This window comes from Fistularia commersonii, chromosome 1 (assembly GCF_037954325.1).
Source record: "Fistularia commersonii isolate RoL2024-O1a breed Wild chromosome 1, RoL_Fcom_v1.0, whole genome shotgun sequence".
NCBI lineage: Eukaryota > Metazoa > Chordata > Actinopteri > Syngnathiformes > Fistulariidae > Fistularia > Fistularia commersonii.
In genome coordinates this window covers 14,325,613-14,348,038 of record NC_141284.1, presented here as the reverse complement: position 1 = coordinate 14,348,038, position 22,426 = coordinate 14,325,613, and the positions used below count along the sequence as shown (strand labels likewise).

Below are 22,426 nucleotides of genomic sequence, written 5' to 3'. Positions count from 1 at the left end.
AATTAAAAGAGATTAATTTACTGAACTCATATCAACAACCAAGATTCCCAAAAAAATTAAACACTGGATGAACTAGGGGGTGGCGTGGCACGGTGCAGGAGGTAGAGCGCTCGTCTTTGGAACTGAACATTCCTGGTTTGATTCCCGGCTCCTCCTAGTGTGTCCAAGTGTTGTTGAGCAAGACGCTGAACCCCTCACTGCTCCCCTGCTGCTGGGTGACGGCATGCCTACTGCTCATGGTTCATCCATGATGGGTTAATTGCAGAGAACGAATTTCCCCACGGGGATTAATAAAGGATAAATTACTATAAATTGTAAATAAAGACAGACAGTCACTAATCGCAAATGTCTTTCAACCGTAACTGATTTTAACATAGTAAACCAGACCCTTTTCTTTTAACCACACTCCATAGGTCTACAGGACTCAGTCTTTCAAAATCCTTGCGATGACATCTGGTAAGGAATCAAGTTGGGTTTTAATTCAATACTTCCTGAGGGATGAAATACTTTTCAGTGTTCATTTTCATCTTAATCTCTTGACAGAATTTATGGGTATTATGAGCTGTGTAGTTAAACACCTACATTCCACTCATACGGTGAGTACTGTTTTTCGGAAACTGTTAATCTTTTGGCCCCCTAGGTTCTCACAAAACACCCGTCCATTCTTGTGACTGGTCGAGTCTTCTGGAAGCCTCTGTTGATCCAATCATGATCAAATTTTCTTGTAAATATCTAAGATATTTATTTACAATGTGTTTTTGTGTTAATTATTACCCTTCAGTGAGACGTGTTCCATCCAGCCACCTCCACTCTCTGTCTTCTTCAACATCTGTCAGTCCAATCCAGAAGCCACTTCTTACATTGTCTTGAGAATGACTTATCAGTGGCATTAGATTCAACTGGCAAAAACACAAGTAACAAACATACATGTATATTAAATTCATTTACAATTATGTACATAAAGAACACATAAAATATCAAGGAGATGCAGATTTTTTGCGCAAAGATTTTTTTTAGTCTTACTTGCTTCTCTTTGCTGTCTATGACTGTCAGGTCTGCACCTAGCTTTTTACAGAATTGCCGGGCATCATTCCATGACCCACGCACAATGGACTCAGACAAAAATGTGTTGTAACACAAGTGCATGTAAGCCCATGACGGTGGACAGTGTCTGCAGCCATCCTCTGTTGCCAAACAAAATGCTGTTGTGATGTTGTTGTAAGGATTCTAACAGGAATAATAGATTAAATGTATTGATATGTATAAAATCAACAAGAAAACATCTCACTTATCATGGTAATGGTGGATTTCAACACAGCCACTTCACTTTGCACTTTGTCAGCTTGATTTTTGTAGTCCCTTGTTCTTCTGTTGTGGTGATCGATTTCCCACTTGGTGAGTTGCAGAAGACTCATCTCTTTTGCCAGCAGCTTCTTGGCTTCCTCCCTCTTTTTGACCGCAGCGTTATAGATAACCTGCAGATGGAGGACTTCTCGGCTGAGGTCAGTTACTGTGCGTGGGCCTTTGCTAAGACTGCTGTCTGCCAAGGATGGAAATATGTTAGTGCCCAAGAAGTATTTGATGAGATTATACTATAAATATAGAGCAGTGGAAAACTGAGTGCAAACTAATTAAACAACGCTGAGGTACTAATAAAACATATTGTGAACATAATATGCTGTCAGAAACCAAACAACTTTTAACTGGATTTTTTTTATATTAATTGACATAAGTTAAGTTGGTCTTTAATAATGTTCGAGAAAGGTACTTTTACTGTTATAACAAAATACTCAAACACATGACGTTACGCACAACAATTTGCTGCGCACTTCTAGACTCAAATCTGTAGCAACATATGAAAACGTCAAAGGTGAGATCATGAAGAAAATGTCATTTTTGTCTTAATGGCAAAATATCAATAATTGCAACTCTAAAGCATATTAAATTTTAACCAGTTGTATTTTTGTAACCTAACTCTTTAGGTTGACTTTGAAATAGCAATCTAACCGCTGAAATAATTAGGTCTACAAAATGTTTTGGTTTCAAGTTAGAGTTCCAAGTTAGATCTACTTACAGTTTTGAAAGCTTTGTAAACACAAACATTGTTCTGAAAAGAAACTCTCAATCTAACAATCATCAAATACTAAATACAATACAAATGGCTGCTAAAAACTTAATGTTAAACTTTTATTTATTATGTTGAATCCATCTCTTGTTCAAGCTTAAACAAAGGCAAATTTAACAAGCGATATTATCAAAATGTCTTCAATGTTGAACATTCATAACACCATGAGTGACATGGCACAATACTACACATATTCATCTAAAACCACAATATTTCTGCAAAAATGTCATGCGCAGTATCATAAGATAGATGGAGACTTACAATAGACTCCAAGGCCAATATCAACTGCTAGAAGAAAAGAAGCAAGTGCTACCAGACAGATAACAAGCAGCCTGTAATGATGCCAGATGGCTTCAGGTCTCATCAGGGACATGGACACTATAAAGACAGGGGGGAGGACTGATTTCAGGACAAGAAGCTTTAAGTGGCATGACTATTAGCAAAAACCATACCATTACATTACAGTACATTACATTACAGTCATCTGGCAGACACTTTTATCCAAAGCGACTTACTAGAAGTGCAATTCAGTCACCAACCAGTATTTGAAACAACCACATGTTAACGTCATTTCATGAATCTTGAATTGTTGACTGGACCCTTTGAATTCTTATGTCCAGCGTTGATTATTATACTGCTATGTCATGATTAGCAAGATTTCTGTGGGGGTTGTGATATTCAGTCAAGTTTGGCAATGCAAATTTCAGACTTGATGCCACTCTCCAAGAGTAGATTAAACAGAAATAGGTTATTTTTATTGATTTTGTCATTTCACATACCTTGATGTTTGTCCTGGTTTGAGTAGAGAGGCTGCTCATCACCAGCAGTGTCCTCTTGGCATGTCAGTGTATTATATATACCATCAAAGGTGGTACTTGAGTTTCCCCGCTCCTCCATTTTGACTGTCGAATTGCGAGTGATCTGGTGGAATTGTCACACGGAGTCCGGCTGAGAGGTCATTCCTCTCATGTGGACATGTTTGTATAACACTGCAAACAGTAAACCAATTTGATTTGTTAATTATTGACTGGGTTGCAGAGGTTTTGAAAAGCAGTGTTGTATCTGAATTCCTTTAGATTGCAATCTCAGACGATATTTAATCATATTTAGGGTCTCCACATTATAATCCTTCTAAGACAAAAAAAATGAGTAACAGGAATCTGCATAAATGAAGTCTAGAGTCAACCAAAGAAAATTATGTGTCTTTGAAATCTCACACTGCGGAAATCACCTACTCTTCCATTTCTTATCCATATATACTGTAGGTTCAGACGAACTTAATGTTTCAGATTTTGTACCTGCTCTAATGCCCTGTTTAGAAAAAGAACAGGTAATTCTCAGCTCTACAAGTATTCTGCTTCTTTGCTTTCAGCAGAGCTGGTTGAGAAGCTCTTTATTAGATCAGGAAGGTTGAGTAGAAAACTAACGAGAATGGCATGTGACACTGTTCAAAGAATTGGCTGGAAATAAGATTGATTATTGACTGAGTTTTAACCAGGAAAAAGCAGTGGTGTTATTCTCTTACTCTACCTTTCATCCTAGTCAGAAACCTGCATCTGATGATGCTCAGCCACAGCCTGTGTTTGGTGTGCATAGGAATCACTCCCCCAACACACCCATACAGACACTGCTAGAGTCTGCACTGAAGCTGTTGCATATTTCTACCTTATAGAAGGCTTACTATAGATAAAGATAACTGCCAAAGCCTCCAGTGCTGTGGAAGCTGAAGGCAGTCTCGAGGGGTGCCACCGGACAAAGTCAGTGTCTTTGGAGATGTGCCTGCCGTCTCTGGGTTTAAGCTTCCGTCTTTAAGCTTTGCCTACGCCCTCCTGTATGAACCCTCTTGTTCCAGGGCTGCAATTTTGATACAGCCTGAGATCTCAGGCCTGTTTTTCTGGCCCACTGATTATTCTTGTTAGCAAACTGTGTCTATTCCTGGACTCAATAACACAAACAATGCAGATTTTAACTTGTCTATAGCTTTATTTCAATTACTTGAGGTGATCAAACACACATTGAATTCCAGTTATTCGTCCTCAGCAGATTTCCCATCTGGCTGCATCTCACAAATCCAGTTAAATCGGTGTTCTTGGCAGTTTCCATTGTACCATGTTTTCATGCTGTTAGCGGAGTAATAATAAGCAGCGCAGTTCCCACTCTGAGCACCACTGCGGCTTGGCTGATCATTCCTCCAGTACCTTAAATAAGTAAAAGTTAGCAAAATAAATCTAATAAGAACTTACAACAAAACGAATTATAAATAAGAGTGAATAAACATTTAACAAGACGCCTACATTGTTTCCACCACAGTCACGTTGTTTACCCAGACCCACGTTCCTTCATTCACTATGTCAGTGAGGCCTATCCAGTGTCCGTTCTCCCACCAGTAACCATTCGCACTTATTTTTGGATAGATGTTACTTATAATTTGCTGTAAAGACACAAATACAGAGTTTGTCATAGAAGTTATGGCTCTCGTGATGTTGGCAGCAAGACCTGGGTTGGTTGTAAGGGTTTTCTTTTCTTCCTTATTTACTTTCTAAAATTTTGAATGAATTGATGAAAAATTATGACAATAATTATTGTATATCATTCTCCAGAAAAACAGAGTTATAAAAAGAGTATCTTTACAGGACCATAAATCTGGTGCAGAGATAGGAAACCAGCAATGCCCATCAAGCTGCAACAATTCTAAATTGCAAACCTCTTTCCTCACCTGTTCCTCCAAGTTATCGATCACCAGCAGGTCTCCACCTTTCCTTAGGCAATCTGCTCTGCTGTCTGGCCAGTTTTTTTTGTTGGCACTCTCAAAACGAGAAATATAATAGCAGGACGTTTTAAGGAAGTGCCAGCCTAATGGACACTTGCCACAGCTTTCCTCTGTGGCATTGAAAGACAAGGAGAGATGAAGCATCAGGTTGTTTCTGGCATTCACTATTCCCCTGCAACCATTTCCGAATGACAGTTTAAGACTGTTCTTACCTAATCTGGTTTTATTAGACTTCAAATCAGCTTTCTCTTGCATGAGGTCACCAATCTCTGTCTGAAGTGTGTCAATGAAGATCCTCTGCTGCTTCAGCTGAAGCTTTAGCTGGTCATGGTTAGCCCGCTCTTTTACTAATTTTGCCTCTGCATCCAGTTTTTCTTTGATGATATCGCTGCGGTTGCGAAGATGGTTACGCTCCATAATGAGCAGAGGAGCGGCAGAATGAGGGATCAAAACAGAATCTTCATCAGCTTTGGCACCTAAGTGACAAACACGAAGTCAAGATAGGGAAATCAGTTTGTCCGTCATTAAATTGCACATTTTTTTCCATCATAATGTTTTGTTTGAAAATAAAATAAATGCACTGATTATAAAGTAGTTGTTTGTCATATAATACCACATCAGATTGCAAGAGGACTGAATGAAATCCTAACTTGTTTGGTTGCTAAAAGTATCCATCTTGATGGAGTCTAGATGATAACTAGATCGTTAATGTATTATAGACTTATATAGTTTTAATGTGAACAGCAGCACAAGTAATTGATACACAAAAAATACTGAAAAAAATGGGGAAACATCAATTTTTTTCAGTGCGTCATTAGATTTCAGGTGTATGATTCAAATTCCACAGCAGAGGAACAACACAAAACTTTAGAGTGCAAATCTTATTCTCACCTGTGTGTACACTATATGTATGTGTGTAGATAGATAGATCGATAGATACTTATATACAGACATACAGACAGACAGACATACTGTGGACCATGTTTGTATAATCATAAATTCTGCAGTTTTTCTGTAAGGTGATATACTCACAGTAAATCCCAATAACAACAGCAACTATTAACAGGGCGGCATTTAACAGACTCAGGCCGAGTATAACCAGTCGATGGTGTGGTATCGCAGATCCGTCACCTGTAAACAGACCTTGACAAAATTCCTCTAGCTTAAAGTCTAATTTAAAATGAAAAATATATTTTATCTGCAATCAGCTGCTCAAAATAACATTACAAGGGTAGCTCTGGCCAACAGCAAAGTAGGACATTGTTCACAAACAAACAGAAACAAATATTTTAAATGATAGGTGAACCTTTTTGAAATCCTCGGGAGCCTGACAGCTGGTCTGTGAAGAAATCTTGTGATTGATTATGTTCAAAAGGCACTTCTTTCCCATATTCTTGCTGAGGCCGTGATCCCTCCATTATACTGGTGCCAGTGTTGCTCATTAATCTGGTCCTCCCCTGCCTTAGCAGATTTAAGCAACGTGTGCATGTCCATGCATGTGTGTGCGTGTGGGGGGGAGGGTGTCTGTGTGTTTTACAAAATCTAAAATCAATACTTCATGCACAGCATACACAGAGTAAACTGATCCTTTCATTAAGATAACAATGAAATGCAGGACTCTAACACATTTATGAAAGTAACACATGATGAAAGAAGAATAATACAATATTGGTACTGAACTTCTGCCTGTTTTATCCCTGAGATTTCTGGACATCCGTCACATGGAGGGTCACGCAGAATGGTACCTTCTATGTAAACACGCAGGCAAACAAATAAAAACAGACAGCTCAAAGCATTAAGGTAATGTCTGACTGCTGGAGGAAACATTGATAATATTAACAAAAATTCTTTAAAAAAAATGAGAAGAAACTATTCAAGAACTGATTTTGAGTACATATTACATTGTATTGTAAAATTGATTTCTTTCTTTTTGCATTGTTTATGACTACATGATCAACAACCGTCCTTAATAAGAAAAACAGGTCATGTCTTTATAAGCATATTATCCATCTACAAACTCTTAATTCCAGTGAAGTTGGAACATTGTATAAAATGTTAATAAAAACAGAATACAATTATTTGCAAATCACTTTCAACTTATATTCAATTGAATACATTCCAAAGCCAATATATTTAATGTTCACACTGATAAAAGTTATTGTTTTTTTGTAAATATTCACTAATTTTGAATTTGATGCATGTAACACATTCCAAAAAAGCTGGGACAGAGCAACAAAAGACTGGGGAAGTTGTGGAAGGCTCAAAAAAAAACCTGTAAGGAATATTCCACAGGTGAATTAGAAACAGGCAAGCATCGTAACTGGATATGAAACGAACACCACGGAAAGGCTTCGTTGTTCACAGGCAAGGATGGGGCGAGGTTCACCACTTTGTGAGTTACAACGCAAGCAATTAGCCTAACTGTTTAAGAACAACGTTTCTAATAAGCGGCAAGGCTGAAAACCAATATTGAATGCTTGTGACCTTCGATCCCTCAGACGGTTCTGCATTAAAAACCAGTATCTTTGTGTGAAGGACATTGCCACATGGGCTCAGAAACACTTCAGAAAACCATCGTCAGTTAACAAAATTCAGCCTGCATCTACAAATGCAAGTTTAAATTGTACCATGCCATGTGAAAGCAATACATTAAAAACGTCCAGAAACGCCACTGGCTTATCAGCACAAAGCCAGCATCTGTGATGGTATGGGGACATGTTAGTGCCCATGGCATGGGGAACTTGCACATCTGCGAAAGGCATCATCAATGCTGAAAGATACATACATAATGTCTCTGCCTTTTTCAGCAAGACAATGCTACGCAACATTCTGCATGCATAACAGCGTGGCTTTGTAGGAAGAGTGCAGGTACAAAACTGGCCTGTCTGCAGTCCAGACTTATCTCCTATTTAAAATGTTTGGCACTTTATAAAGCGCAGAATACCACAGCAGAGACCCCGGACTGTTGAGCAACTGAAGTTGTACATAAAGCAAGAACGGGAAAGAAGAAAATGCGTAAAATAATTAGTGTCCTCAATTCCAAAATACTTATTTAGCGTTGTTAAAAGGAAAGGTGATGTAACCCAGTGATAAAAATGTGTTGCAGACATCAAATTCAAAATGAGTGAATAGTCGAAAAAAAAAAAAAAAAAAAAGTAAATAATAAATAAATAACAATAAAAAAAGAAATAAATATATAAAATTGATTAATCAATTAATTAAAAAAAAAACGTTAAAGTTTATCTGTTTGAACATTACATATCTTGTCTTTGCTGTGTGTTCAACTGACTATTGGTTAAAAATTATTTGCAAATCATTGTAAACTGTTTTTATTTATGTTTTACTCAACGTCCCAACTTCATTGGAATTGGGGTTCGTATTCTGGTGTTCCATTATAAAACCTACTTTTCAAACACACTTAAAGGCAGCAGTGCAGTGTCTTTTTAAAGACAGCATACGAGAAACAAGAATGCAATGCTGGATTGCAAATATAATAGCAATGCGCAAATATAGATCATACATAATATAATATCCAGTGTCATTTTAAACATGAGGTACAAGAGAGTAAATCTATCTATCTATCTATCTTTCTTTCTTTTCCAAAACACTTCTGTTTATGGGACACCCCCAACCAGGACTACAAAGTAGAGGACGCCCTCTAATTTCACCATTTCCGGAATTAAAAGCAAGGAAGGGATAGACAACTTCTGTTGTTGTCTTTCTACTGACACAATTCAGAACTTTACAAGTATCGACATTTGGATTTCTCGTCATTTTACCGAGTATTCAGTAACTTTAAACGTTGAAACATTACTGGGAATTCTGTTTAGACACTCCGAGGCGCCGATGTGATTACTTTCGGTCGAACTGCTAGCCACGTCAAGTTTGACAAAGTCGAACTATCGGATATACGTTCCTTTCACTTTCAGCGTAAAATATTGGATTTCAAACGATAACGATAATGCTTTTGTTGTGAAAATTGTAATTAGCTCGAATGTCTTTCCGTTATGTGCAACTTGACGCCGCTGCAACTCACACTTGCCCGTATAAACACACGTTGTGTTTTCCTAGCGTTATACATTTTAAGTGAATTTGAAGGTAGCAGGGAGTTTTGTTCCTTAAAGTTGTGTTGTTTGTCGACACTGGTAACATGTTACGCGAGTATATTGCTTTTTAGGGGGTGGGTGGGCGGTCTTCAAGAGTAGCTTTTGCTAGGCCTGCGCTTGTTATTTCCATCAGTGCCGCTGGCGGCTAACAAGTACCTGCACAGAAATGTCACTAGCGGACTATGAGAGACATTTCGACTCGCTCAATTCAGATTTGGCCAGCGGCTCGGTGGTCAGTGAACGATCCTCGTCCGGCACTTTTAATGGCGAAGAGAAGCTGCATTACATTCCTATCCGGATCCTCGGGAGGGGGGCTTTTGGGGAAGCAACTTTGTACAGGAGAACGGAGGTAAGATGGGTTTCTTCCCCACCCCACCCCCCCACCGCTCCGCCACAATAGTAAAAACAAGACTTTTACTTTTTAGAGCAGAAAGCAAACGCTGCGTCTTGACACGTCTTATGTAAACACTCCTCAAACCGGGCTGTGTAAAACTTGTCATGAACGCGTTATTCATTCTTGTTTCACTGCCAGAAAAGTCCTCCAAATATTGGCTTTGCTCTCAATCCTTCTTCGCCCGTTCGTCTGAATTGGCCTCTGCGCCTCTTGTCTCCATACCTTTTTAAGAAATTCTTCCGTGGGAACAGATTGCTTTCCATCGCACATCTCTCTTCTACCTTTGGACTACACGCTGAAAAATAATTTCGAGCATCGGTCCTGATTTCAGCTGTTTATGTTGAATTTTTCATCGAGTCTGACGTGTCAGAACAGCAGCTGATTGTTTTTTTTTTTTTTTAAATGAGTATCAAGTATTTAAAAAAGTGATCCTCATATCATGGCAATGGTTGTTGTATCAAATCCACGTTGAGATTTGTCCTTTCAGTTGACTAAACAGCACAAATGAAATGACCTTTTGTTTTTATAAACCAGTGAAACTATTTCAATTGCACATCAGCTATGATCTGTTTACTGTCATCTGTTGATGAGACCTCCCCTCTGACTCCTCCAGGACAACTCTCTTGTGGTATGGAAGGAGGTGGACCTGAACTCCCTCTCAGACAGGGAGCGCAGGGACGTCATGAACGAAATAAGTATCCTCTCTATTCTGGAGCACAACAACATCATAGCCTACTTCAATCACTTCATGGACAAGAACACTCTGCTGATTGAGCTAGAATATTGCAACGGTAAGAAAATGTGGCCATTCAGATAACATTACTTTGAATGCCCTGCGCTTGTGATGGAAGGCTTCATGTCACCACAGGAGGGAACCTCTATGATAAAATCAACCAACAGAAGGGGGTGCTTTTCCACGAGGAGGTACGAGCCGATCATTGCTTGTATTTCATACAACCCAGATTTTTGTAGTCTGGTTTATCTTCAAATCTAATGTTTCTCTGCAGGTGGTGGTATGGTACCTGTACCAGATTGCTTCAGCTGTGGCCCACATCCACAAGGCTGGCATCTTACACAGGTGAGATGTCATTACCAGGTATAATTCTTGTACATTTACAGACATGCATTAAGAAATGTCACAATTCTGTCTCTTTCAGAGACATAAAAACGCTGAACATTTTCCTGACCAAGACTGACCTCATTAAGCTGGGGGACTATGGATTGGCAAAGAAACTGGGCTCTGAATTTTCAATGGCAGAGACTGTAAGTTGTAGTATTCTGTTAGCACCTTGGATATAAACGGTTCAGTGACAACTCAAGTATTGTATAGAGATGATTACAGACTTAGTGGAGCACTACACTATGTGTATGTTTTGGTGATGCCCATTTATTCACTTTAGTCTAAGAAACATGTTTTACTAGTTCACCTTTCTTGTCTCGGGTATTCCAGTGTGTGGGAACTCCATACTACATGTCGCCTGAGTTATGCCAGGGAGCAAAGTACAACTTCAAATCTGACATCTGGGCCATGGGTTGTGTTCTTTTTGAAGTTTTAACGCTCACAAGAACATTCGATGCCACGGTAGGCCTGTCTTTCTAACTTGTCTAATCTTAAATGTTGTAGATGTTCCCTGACATAAGTAAGTTAAGCTTTTTTGTCCATACAGAACCCGCTGAATCTCTGTGTGAAAATAGTCCAGGGCAATTGGACGATGGACGTGAACGGAGATGTTTATTCCTCTCCACTGATCAAACTGGTCTATGAATGTCTTGATCAGGTTAGTAAGAGAAATATTCAAAGTGCATTTTGTTTTGTTTTATTATGGTGTTATGTCAGAGGTCCTATCCCTGTCTTAAATATCATATCTACTTCTTGTATTCCACAGGATCCAGCAAAGAGGCCTACAGCTGATCAGATTTTAGACCAACCATTCATCTCCTGTTGTCGACAGTAAGTTCGATGATAGTGAAAATAGCTTATTTTGTTCTCATTTATTTTGAATAGAAAACAAGAATTGTTTGACAACTATATTCTTTGTTAGGGAGCTTGAAGAGCGAGTTGCCTTGCTGAATTCAGCAATGAAGAAGCCAAAGTAAGTTAACATTTGTCACTGCTAGAGACTGATAACCAGGCCATTTGTTACTTACTTCATATTACTGTTTTTTACAATTTATCAATGCCAGTCTGAAAGGACCAAGGTGATTTACTGTTGCCTGTTTCCTAGGCTAAGCACAGTGACTGAAACCCCTGTTGCTGTTGTAACCACACGCTCAAGGGAGATTTACTTCTGGGGTGGAGGTAAATTCACCCCCCAGAAACTAGACTCCTTTAAAGGGGGCACCAGTGCCCAACACGTGTGTGCAGGAGAGAGTCACTTTGCGGTGGTGACAGTGGAGAAAGAGCTATACACCTGGGCTGTGAGTATACTGTAAATGCATCTCTGGGACACATCCCATCATTACTGTGTTTCACAAATTGAAACTTGTCTGGTCAGAATGTTCAAGGTGGGGCAAAGATGGTCGGACAGTTGGGACACGGTGACCAGGCATCATACCGGCAGCCAAAGAAGGTGGAGAGACTTCAGGGGAAGGCAATTCGGCAGGTGGCCTGTGGCGCTGACTTCACTGCCTGTGTCACTGGTGAGTGCAAAAGCAAAACAGGAAGGTAAGATAAATGATTTCAAGTGAAGCCAATGTTCCTGCTAAGCCCTGGTGGTTTCTTTGTAGACGAGGACCAGATGTACATGTTTGGGTCAGACTATTACGGCTGCATCGGTGTGGAGGCCGAACTGGGCATGGAGATCTTAGAGCCGGTGCTTCTGGAATTTTTCGAGGAGCGGCCCATTCGTCAGGTTTCTTGTGGAGACAACCATGTGGTGGTCCTTACTCACAATGGGGACATCTACTCTTGGGGCTGTGGAGAATATGGTAATTGGGTTGTTGTATGTGCTCCTGCTTTATGTTCCTGTAATTTAGTTCCTGCCAGGCTGTGTTTTTGTTACTATCCATATAGCCAGAAGGTGGCGATAGTGGCTGGTTTAATTTACCTTCACAATAGGCATTCTGTGCTGCGTATGCTGAATCTATTCTGATGCTCTAGGGCGTCTCGGCCTGGAATGTGAGGATGACTTTTCTTCTCCAATGCAAGTAAGATGTTGTTCTTGTTGCTCACAAATTATTTGATTGACATCCAGTCACAAATGTTTCTATGTTATCATCATATGGTCTCTCTAGGTCGATATCCCTAAAGGTGCCACTATCTCCTCTGTGGCATGTAGCAGCGATGGAACTTTCTTTTTGACAGAGACAGGAAAAGTGCTGGCATGTGGAAACAATGAATTCAACAAGCTTGCCCTGAACCAGGAAATAACTGGTCTCAAAAATTACCCTGGAGAGGTACTGCATCACACTCAAAGCATTGTGCTAAAGTAGCCTTAATGGGATGTATGCTCTAGTAAGTTTTGTTGCCTGACTTCTCAGGGTTATCAGGGGATCCCATACATTACCACGCTGACTTTGGTAAAGCAACTGTCATGGTTCAAAATCCAAGTCATTGCTCCTGGGAAGAACCACACTGCTGCCATTGATGGTATATGCGTTAACAGCGGGTCATGTTCATTTAAATTCATGTCCTTTTTCTTGACAGTAAATCAGCTTTGCATTTTGTACACCTTCTGGCCTCACAGAACGTGGCCGTCTTCTCACCTTTGGATGCAACAAGTACGGACAACTGGGCGTTAAGGACTTTAAGAAACACCAGGGTGTCCAAGTCCTTGTCGGGCCTTTTGGAGGAAAGATAGTGACCAAAGTGTCTTGTGGAGATGGATTTACCATTGCAGCCACAGAGGGTAAACAAACAGTCATGTTGTGCATCATTGGTAATGAACCCATTTAGTACTTACTCAGCAACACCGCCAAAATGGACTTGTATTGAAGCAATTGAGTGTTCATGTTCACCTTAAATTCAATGGGTTTTGTTTTACATTAGTCCTTACATTTTTCTCTCTTTGCTTCAGAAGTGTGCTTTTTAAGCCTCGTAAAGGCCCCCCTCATATTCATCGCCGCCAGCTTTGGATCTCATTGGCTATTTTCGAGAGAAACCGCTAACTGAACTTTTAACAGCAGACCTTGTATGAGCTTAATTTGTCATGGAATAATATGGGGACAGGCCACGGCTGTTTGTGTAGCAGCATAACCTCAACCTCCAATTACCTTTGAGCCTCTGGAAGTTACGGCCAGTGTATAAACGTGGTTGTAGTTCAAAAACAAAATTACACATATATTGTGTTGCTGTGCTCATATTTGCAGACAAAGGTATCAATATTTTTCAGATTTACCATCAAGATTTATCTTTATCTTTTTGTTCTAGACAATCAGATTTTTGCCTGGGGAAATGCAGGAAATGGTAGACTGGGAATGCCTGCTGACAAAGGATTTGGCTCAGAGGTTTGCCCTGCCATGCCTCGGCCAATCTTCGGATCACTCCACCATGTGCCTGACCTTTCTTGCCGTGGTTGGCACACTATCATCATAATTGGTCAGTCATCTCAGCAAGATGTTTATATGAACTAATTGCTCATGAACAGAGCAGTATTTTTATATCTTTTTTTTGTCATCTGTTTTCAGAGAAAGTACTGAACTCCAAGACTATTCGCTCCAACAGCAGTGGACTGTCAGTAGGAAGTGGTACATACTTTTTGTTGTGCTGACTAATTTTGTCACTCAAGGATGGACGTCCATATCTCAGATGCTTGTGGGTGTGTTTTTCAATGCCCGTGTTTGTTTATGTGCAGGTCTCGGACAAGAAGGCTCTACATCCACAGTGGATCTTGTCATGGAACCCGGTTCAGAGACACAGTGCCGTGACCGAGGTCTGGGTGGTACACTGGAGATTGACAATGACGGATGCCTCCTTGAAACACCCATGGTGTCAGTGGCAAACCAGACTGGGGACAGTTCTTGTCCACTCTGGCTTCGTAAGGTTTGTTACAAAGAAATATGTAGATGTAAGGAGCTTTGCTTGAATTGAGATAGACTCATGAATGGCATCTAAGGCCACTTATATTTCTACATTTTTCAATACAATATGATTCTTGTTAATTGTACACCCTACAGGAGCTTGAAGACGCTGAGTTTATACCAATGCCTGAAAATTCCCAGCCGTCCTCTCCTGACCAGCTCTCATCTTTCTCTGAGAGCATCACCATGCCTTATGAGGAACTAAAAGGGCTAAAGGCGGCAGCAGCAGCAGTCAGCAGTAACACAGGGCTATCGGTAACCTGCTTCGGTGTTGACTTCACCTGTTTCATTCAGTGAACAATGGGTTCCAGTGTGTCCACTTACAACTGTTTTTTTTTCAACTCTGTTTCTTTGTAGACAAAAAGAATGGGCTTTGATAAAGTAAATGGCCTGGAAGAATCTGATATCTGCAGAAAAGGAGAATCTGGAAAATGCTGCAGGGCAAGTACTGAGGTTGTACAGGTAAGAAATCTGCACATTTTTGGGAATAATGAGAATTACAATCCTCGTTGCTGGAAAACAGAAGAACTTTGACACATTACAGATTTTAGGAACGCACCCTGCAATGAAATGCAAGTAAAAATATATTTTGCAGCTCCGAGGAATAGTTGCTCAGCAGGAGATGAGGATCCAGATGCTTGAGAAGCAGGTAAGACGTGAGCCTCTCCAATGCCCCTGTGAGGATTGTGACCTGTGTGGGTGACACATTTTTCATACTGCCTCTAGGTTAATGAGCAGAAGAGGGAGAATGGAAGACTCTGGGCAGCCATAAATCAGTCAGTTCTGCGGGAAGATGGAGGTGACAGTAATGGAAACCATCACAATTTAATGTCTGGAGACGAAAGAGGAAGTGGAGTCCAAAACCATGGGGGCAGATCTGCAAGGGCCAGCATGTGAGCTTAACCCACAGAAGTGATGGATCCCTGCATATTGTCAATTCATCAAGCTAGTGAGATGGAAATCTAGTGCGCAGTAGAGCCACAGTAGAGCCCATGCTCACACCTACTCTCAATGTGTGACAAATTACACGTAGTGTTTAATAGAATGCTACATTGCATGTCTGCAATACAGTATAGTACCTTGCACATGCATGCACACTGGGTGCAATGATCTGGCTGATTTCAACTAACTGAAATGTTGGCTGGATTCAACATAAGGCATAAGACTTTGACACCTGCCCCAGATAATCTGATTCTCCAATGGGAATATCAAATCCAACTTTGGCGACTTTTCTTATGAAGTATAAATTTTAGAGTATAAAGTCATTCGATAATAGTAGTACTGTAAACATTTCAATTAAAAGCAATGTCCTAATCATATGCCAGGCACATAAACTGGCCTGATTCGGGGCAGTATTTGACTAAGAATGGCCTCAGTTAGAAGCCACCCCTGTCCAGACACCAGTCAGATTAGCTGATCCACTCAAACATTGCATGGAGTAAAAAAACGTGTCAGATTTTTCTCTCACTTTCACTTTTCCATTGAGAATGTCTCATACACACTCACTAGGTCTGTTGGCACTTTTTGGTCACTCAACCGTTCTACACACAATTCAGGTGCGCTGTATAAAAGCCTCTTATTTGTTAATAGTAAATGGTCAAATAGGATTTTGCTAACAGACTTTTAGTGTCGCATGTCAAGATCTATAGAAATTGAGACTCAGGCCTAGTCCTCGATATCGAGTAGTTTTTAATGTGAAACCAACTTCCCTGTGTATCATTTTACTCCATATTATCATGAATCAATATCAGCATTGCCAAATACAGTATAGCCTCATAAATGTTCGCAATTAACATTATTTCATGTGGATGTTCTTTTTCACAATGCTTTCCACTATTCTTAAAAAAAAAAATTATATATGTGAAACAGGAAACTACTGATTTATTTTCAACAGGTAGGTTACATTTTCTTACTGCCTTATTGACTACATTTCTCTTTCTTTCTGTTTTATTGCGCAGCACATACAAGTTTGGTAATGCTGCGAATTGTACGTATCGACACTTGAACAGGTCTCTTAGAATGTTGAAAACATTATTTTTAAAGCCTTTTTTTAAAATCTAGCGAAGCTATATTTTTGTTATTATGTTTTCTTGTCATTTCATTTGTCTCTTGACTGTTTGGAAATATTTGTCGTATTTTTGTTGTTTGTGAAAGCGAAAAATCCCCTTTGTCATAGTTTGCCCAGAAACTGTTGACTGTCAGAAATCTTGCTTTGTAATATGCAGTGTAAAACACCGTGCCTTTAACTGCAAACCTATGGAAACCAAAAATATGACAAGTTGTACTTGCTTTGATTACACATATACATATGTGTATACATATGTATGTATGTTGTGTATGAAAACACCTAAAGTTATAAAACTGTTTCATACTTAATTTAAACAAATGTCAATAAATCTATTAGCTACATCTTGTCAAGTGGGTTAGTGGCTCTATAAAATATTTTCAACAATCTCCCGGAAACAGTTTAATTTTTTACATTCCTGTTTGTGAGGCATTCAGACCTATGGGAGAGAATCCTGTCAGTTAGCAAGGAATATCTCCAGACAACTTAGAGACCGCATTAAAAAAACAACCTGAAACCAGATGCACTCCAGCAGCTAAGAGACAAAGGGACAAAATACAGTCGGTTTTGATTTGCTGATACCCTTTTGCTGTTATGCTGACCTGAGACCAGTGTCAGAACTATTGTGACTGAGCCCCCAACGGGGTGTGAACCCTGTTACAGCTATCACCATACACCCATCTTCTACCCCTTAACCGGGATCGGGATCGGGGCAGTAGCCAAAGCAGGGAGCCCAAGACCTTCCCTCTCCTGGGCCCCTTGGTCCAGCTATTCCAGGGGGATCCCAAGGCTTTCCCAGGCCAGCCGAGAGACATAGTCCCTTAGTGTGTCCTGAGTCTTCCCCACAACCTCTTCCTGGTTGGACATACCCAGAACACCTAACCAGGGAGGCATCCAAGCATCCTAACCAGATGCCTGAGCCACCACATCTGACTCCTTTTCACACAGAGGAGCAGCAACTCTACTCTGAGCCCCTCCTGAATGGCCAAACTCTTCACTCTATCTCTTAAGAGAGAGCTCACACACCCTGCCGAGACAACTCATTTTGACCACTTGGATCCGTAACCTTCTTCTTTTGGTCAGGACCCAAAGCTTGTGACCATAGGCAAGGGTAGGAACGCAGATCGACTGGTAATTGAGGGCTTTGCCTTTTGGCTCAGTTCCTTCCTCACCAAGATAGATCACTGCAGAGTCCACATCATTGCCGGCACCGCACTAATCTGCCCGTCAGTCTGTTCCATCCTTCTCTCACTTTTGAATGCTTGAACTTCTCCACTTGAGCATGGTCTCCTCTCACCAGGAGTGGGCACTCCACCCATTTCCAGCAGAGAACCTCAGATTTGGAGGTGCTGATCCTCATCCCGGCCGCTTCACTTTTAGCTGCGAACGGGCTGGGCCCGATGAAGCCAACAGAACCACATCATCTGCAAAAAGCAGAGACCTAATCCTGAGGCCACTAAACCAGATCCCCTCAACACCCTGGATGTGTGCCTAGAAATTCTGTCAAGAAAAGTATGAACAGAATCCTTGCCAGCCCTGACAGGAAACAACTGACAATGCGGACCATGCACTGGCACAATCATACAAGTACATAACAGGTTGCACTCCAGGGTCCAGTACCCCATATTCTCAGAGAACCCCCCAAAAGATACCCCATGAGACACAGTCGAACACTTTCTCCAAGTCCACAAAACACATGTAGACTGGTTAGGCAAACTCAAATGTGCCCTCAAGAACCCTGCTGAGGGTGTAGAGCTGATCCACTGTTCTGCAGCCAGGATGAAAACCACACTGCCTCTCCTTGATCCAAGGTTCAATGACCTGTTGGACCTTCCTCTCCAGAACCCCTGTGTAAACTTTTCCAGGGAGGCTGAGGACTATGTAGTAGAACACACCCTACAATCCCTTTTTAAAGATGGGGATCACCGCCCCGGTCTTGACAGTCTAGGTGCACTGCCCCTGCCCTTCCGATTGATGCTGCAGAGGCGTGTCAGACAAGACAGCTCTACGATATACAGAGCCTTAAGGAACTGAAGGCTAATCCCATCCAGCCCCAGGCCCCTGCCAATGAGGAGCTTTTTGACTACCTCGGCAACATCAGCCCTGGAAATTGGAGCATCCACCCTAGCAGAGTTCCCTGACTCTGCTTCTGATCGAGGGGGCCTTGTAAGTATTCCTTCCATCGATCCACAACGCCCCGAGTCGAGGTCAGCACCCTACCAACCCCACTGCACACAGTGTTGACGACGTACTACTTCCCTCTCCTGAGCTGCTGGATGGCGGACCAGAATCTCCTTGGTGCCTTCCGAAAGTCATTCTCTGTGGGCTCACAAAACTCCTCCCTCGCCCGAGTTTTTGCCTCTGCTAACACCACAGCCACATGCTACTTGGTCTACTGGTATCTGTCAGCTGCCTCCGGTAACCCACAGGCCAAAAAGGTTCAGTAGAACTCCTTCTCCAGCTTGACAGCGTCCCTCACCACTGGGGTCCCAACACCCTGCCTCAGCAGGCACCGACACCCTTATGGCCACAGTTCCAGTCTGTCACCTCAACAATGGAGGCGCTAAGGTGTGTTGGTGCCAGGTGCCGAGTCGGAGGCCAATCAGTGTGCTAACCTCTCACCGGGGACAACTCCAGAGTTGCTTCTCAAGAGGCCCGGTTCCAGAGCTCAAGACGTGCACTGAGGTGAGGGCGACTATAACTAGCTGGTTATAGAACGTAGATCAGTGTTCTTCCCAACCAGAGAGGTTACATGCAATGTTCTTCTACAGTCGCGCATTCGCCACCACCCCGCTGACATCTCACTTGACCCCCTTGACCTCTCCTATGAGTGATGAGCCCAAGAGAAGGGGGACCCGTGTAGCCTTTTCAGGCTGAGCCAAGCTGAACCACATGGGTGCATGCCCGGCCACCAAGCGCTTGCTATTAAGCCCTGTTCCCAGGCAAGGGAAAACAAGGTCCATTTGTGTTCTTTGTCATTGGGGTTTTCTGAGCTCTGTCTGGTCCCTCACCTGGGACCCACGGGCATAAAGCGCCTGATAACTTAGGTCCTAGGATCACAGGTACATGCAGTCCCCTTCCCCATGATAAGATAGTGGCTTGAGGAGGGGGTATCCCCCCCCCCCATCTCCATACAAGCTAACTTTAAAAACGGGGGAAATGAAATGGTTACAGTGATGTCATATGGAACCTTGGATATCAAAGTGATGCGCAAGATTTAGCTTCTCTTCCAGTGACTCTCAATCTATGGTTTTCCATTGTTAAAAGTTCCAGTTTAGAATAAAATATCTTTAGCTATAAAAGTATGGTCTAAATGTTCTTAAAAAGGTAAAAATGTAAGCAGGAGGAAGTGCAAAACATACAGCAGAGGATCTAAATAACTTGGAGCCCTGGAAACATTTGTGACAAGTAAAGTCCAATATGGCAGCAAATGCTCAAGAATTTTCAAAAATTATTGAAAATTCTTCTAATAAATATAGTTCCTGTGATTTTTTTTAAACAAATAGAAATTATTTCACTGATGAGATGCAGTTAAGTGCAATATACGATTATGACGTGGGATGTGATAAAAGCCAAAAACTTAAAAGTAAAAACTCTCACAATTGTACTGTTAGTTTTGCTCAAATATTGTTACTATTAACATCACTTGCTAAAATGAATTAAATTATCATTGATAGAGGGGAAATGTTACTCCAGACACCAAAAGGCTGTTTTTTTTTGGTTGTTTTTTTTTTGTAATTAGATTTATTTTTCGATAATTGGTTTCCATTGGTTCCCCGTTTGGGTCGTGATACGTCACTTCCGGAAGGATACCGTTCCTGGCAAAGCAGGGTCGGATGTAGTCCAACGCCCGTCGCTCAACTTCCCATCCGTAGCCGGATGAACTGAACAGCATTCAACGACCAACTACATAGTAAGCAACTGCATGATAATCCACATCAGTCCATTTACCCGCTAACTTCCAAATGAAGAGAATGAAAGTAGGCTAGCATGAAGCATAGCATGTAGCATCTGTGATCCCTAACCTACACCGACACCGACCGGCTTGTACTATCCTCTAGGTGCTCCACAATGTCCGACGCGGATCTAATTTCAGTGGATTATGAAATCCATGGAAAAGTGCAAGGTGTATTTTTTCGGAAATACACTCAGGTGAGATATTTTTTTTCTCTCTGTCTCTTGAAACAATCCACAGGGATCGTGCTTAAAATCTATTTGATCAAAGTCGGTAAATACACCGAGTAGCATATGCAGTTTAAAATTACATTTAGTTCAGTTCAATTACGTGGTTTCAGGGAGCGGTTTCCTTAAGCGTCAGCATTTGTGCCTAGAACTGTCAGGTAATTCATACACAAAAAAAAAAAAAAAGATCCACTCATCACCCACACGTTGTCTCGCAAGGGATGCTGAAGCCTATACCAGCTGTCAATTGGTGAGAGGCGGGGTACACCCTGGACCGGTTGCCAGTCGATCAATACAGAAACAAACAATCGTTCATTCCTGCGTGTTTTTGGACTGTTGGAGGAAACCCACGTAGGGACGGCAAAAACATCGAAACACAAAACAGAAAGGCCCCATGTGGGAATCAAACCACTTTGTGTTGTTAAGTGAAAGGGCTCACCACTGCGCCGCCCATACCAAAAACATGTAAAGCTGAAAATTGTTTGGTTTTTCAGTGATCTCGATATTCTATCCAAAATGATAATACATGTATTACATTTAAAGAAGAGATTTTTTCCACAAATCACTATCATTTTGATAAAATGTACTAATAAATACTTTCCAAAGTAAACTGTATTGCTGAGGCTTAGAGGTTGATTACACTTTTATTTATTACACTCTTTGACGTCCTGCTGTGAGCAAGTCGCTTTGTGGGAAGAATTATGTGTGGTAGTCATTTCTGTGTGCTACAATTTAAATAAGGATCACGGATAGAAGAGTTGCATAGAAAAAAGAGGGTTTGTGATAGTCGGAAAACCCTTTGTGACAGTTTGTATCATTGCAGTTGTGAAAATGTTTTGTCAGATAGACAACAAACACATCAATTTAGCCCGCAGAATGATGAGGAATACAGTGTCTTTGTTATTTTTTGCTATTTTAGCGCTAATTTCTTGCCTTTTTACTGAAGTTTTCCGTAGATAGCTCCTGGCGCATGTCTTGAACTCCAGGGTTTGGGAATAAATCAGGTGATCTTTTTTTTTTTTTTTTTTTTTCAAGGAAGATGCACAAAAGTCAAAAATGAGGAATACACGTTTGACTAAATTTTTTCCCTCTTCAAAGATTCCTTTGATCATTTTTACCTGAGATCAAAAAAAGAACCTTTATATTTCTGACTTAGTTGTTCTTGTTCATGAATGAACTTTGTGTTTGAATTTTAACTGTCATCTAATATTCATTTATTGAGTGATCTTTTGACAAACAATAAACAGTGCAACCCTTCACTTTCAACCGTGTCTCTTGGAATCTGAAGATTTCCTATATTTCCTATCCAAGTTTCTGTTTGACCTTCCAGGCAGAGGGTAAAAAGCTCGGACTGGTTGGCTGGGTCCAAAACACAAGCGCAGGAACTGTGAAGGGCCAACTCCAGGGCTCACCATCCAAGGTGAAGGCAATGCAAGCATGGCTGAAAACTACCGGGAGCCCCAAGTCTCACATTGTGAAGGCAGAGTTCAACAATGAAAAGGCAATTGATAGCCTAGAACACTCCTCCTTTGACATAGTGAAATAAAACAACAGATGTGTTGCACTTTTACTGTTATCTACAAAGATAATGTGCTTTTTAATTTAGTCTTTAAGTTTTGTTTTTTTTAACGCATTAACTATAATTTATCCACCATGTTGTGAATGTGGGATGTGTAAAACCTACAAAAATTGAATAATATGAATAAATACAGCACTACCCAAACCAATTTACTGGCTACTGTTAACTGCTGGTTTTTATGTGCAA

The 22,426-nt window shown here is 41.0% G+C and overlaps 3 protein-coding genes across 4 annotated transcripts; 2 read left to right on the top strand and 1 right to left on the bottom strand.

The window, feature by feature from the left end:
• Positions 1 to 770: 770 nt before the first annotated feature.
• Positions 771 to 6,395, bottom strand: LOC147237474 (uncharacterized). Its single transcript, XM_086146003.1, has 11 exons — positions 6,202 to 6,395; positions 5,928 to 6,038; positions 5,108 to 5,371; positions 4,842 to 5,005; positions 4,420 to 4,556; positions 4,155 to 4,323; positions 2,905 to 3,046; positions 2,387 to 2,503; positions 1,289 to 1,540; positions 1,024 to 1,184; positions 771 to 899 (listed from the first exon to the last, which is right to left on the bottom strand). The coding sequence occupies exons 1-11, from the start codon at positions 6,335 to 6,337 to the stop codon at positions 771 to 773; spliced, it is 1,782 nt and encodes a 593-aa protein (XP_086002129.1). The 5' UTR covers positions 6,338 to 6,395.
• Positions 6,396 to 8,549: 2,154 nt separating this feature from the next.
• nek9 (NIMA related kinase 9) lies at positions 8,550 to 16,821 on the top strand. 2 transcript variants are annotated; one of them, XM_086149542.1, is made up of 24 exons: positions 8,550 to 9,350; positions 10,009 to 10,186; positions 10,264 to 10,319; positions 10,403 to 10,473; positions 10,553 to 10,658; positions 10,846 to 10,977; positions 11,063 to 11,173; positions 11,282 to 11,346; positions 11,438 to 11,488; positions 11,621 to 11,813; positions 11,891 to 12,035; positions 12,123 to 12,323; positions 12,496 to 12,542; positions 12,630 to 12,791; positions 12,876 to 12,984; positions 13,082 to 13,243; positions 13,765 to 13,932; positions 14,022 to 14,081; positions 14,189 to 14,376; positions 14,511 to 14,669; positions 14,772 to 14,876; positions 15,010 to 15,063; positions 15,141 to 15,307; positions 16,373 to 16,821. In XM_086149542.1, the coding sequence occupies exons 1-24, from the start codon at positions 9,168 to 9,170 to the stop codon at positions 16,473 to 16,475; spliced, it is 2,976 nt and encodes a 991-aa protein (XP_086005668.1). In that variant the 5' UTR covers positions 8,550 to 9,167; the 3' UTR covers positions 16,476 to 16,821. The 2 variants fall into 2 exon arrangements, with proteins under 2 accessions (XP_086005668.1, XP_086005677.1); XM_086149551.1 differs by having other exon boundaries at positions 15,141 to 16,821.
• Positions 16,822 to 19,740: 2,919 nt separating this feature from the next.
• acyp1 (acylphosphatase 1, erythrocyte (common) type) lies at positions 19,741 to 22,388 on the top strand. Its single transcript, XM_086151308.1, has 3 exons — positions 19,741 to 20,392; positions 20,541 to 20,631; positions 21,992 to 22,388. Exons 2-3 carry the CDS (start codon positions 20,551 to 20,553, stop codon positions 22,205 to 22,207), a joined length of 297 nt encoding a protein of 98 aa, XP_086007434.1. The 5' UTR covers positions 19,741 to 20,392; positions 20,541 to 20,550; the 3' UTR covers positions 22,208 to 22,388.
• Positions 22,389 to 22,426: the final 38 nt, after the last annotated feature.

Excerpts from the sequence above, each read along its gene's own strand:
- LOC147237474 (XM_086146003.1), bottom strand. The coding sequence starts at position 6,337 with ATGAGCAACACTGGCACCAGTATAATGGAGGGATCACGGCCTCAGCAA. Across the intron at positions 3,047-4,154 it reads GGAAATCTGCTGAGGACGAA|ATCACTCGCAATTCGACAGT; the intron begins TAACTGGAATTC and ends CAATTCCACCAG. Across the intron at positions 900-1,023 it reads TAGACAGCAAAGAGAAGCAA|TTGAATCTAATGCCACTGAT; the intron begins GTAAGACTAAAA and ends TGTTTTTGCCAG.
- acyp1 (XM_086151308.1), top strand. The coding sequence starts at position 20,551 with ATGTCCGACGCGGATCTAATTTCAGTGGATTATGAAATCCATGGAAAA. Across the intron at positions 20,632-21,991 it reads TTTTTCGGAAATACACTCAG|GCAGAGGGTAAAAAGCTCGG; the intron begins GTGAGATATTTT and ends TTGACCTTCCAG.
- nek9 (XM_086149542.1), top strand. The coding sequence starts at position 9,168 with ATGTCACTAGCGGACTATGAGAGACATTTCGACTCGCTCAATTCAGAT. Across the intron at positions 13,244-13,764 it reads TACCATTGCAGCCACAGAGG|ACAATCAGATTTTTGCCTGG; the intron begins GTAAACAAACAG and ends TTTTTGTTCTAG. Across the intron at positions 14,082-14,188 it reads TGGACTGTCAGTAGGAAGTG|GTCTCGGACAAGAAGGCTCT; the intron begins GTACATACTTTT and ends GTTTATGTGCAG.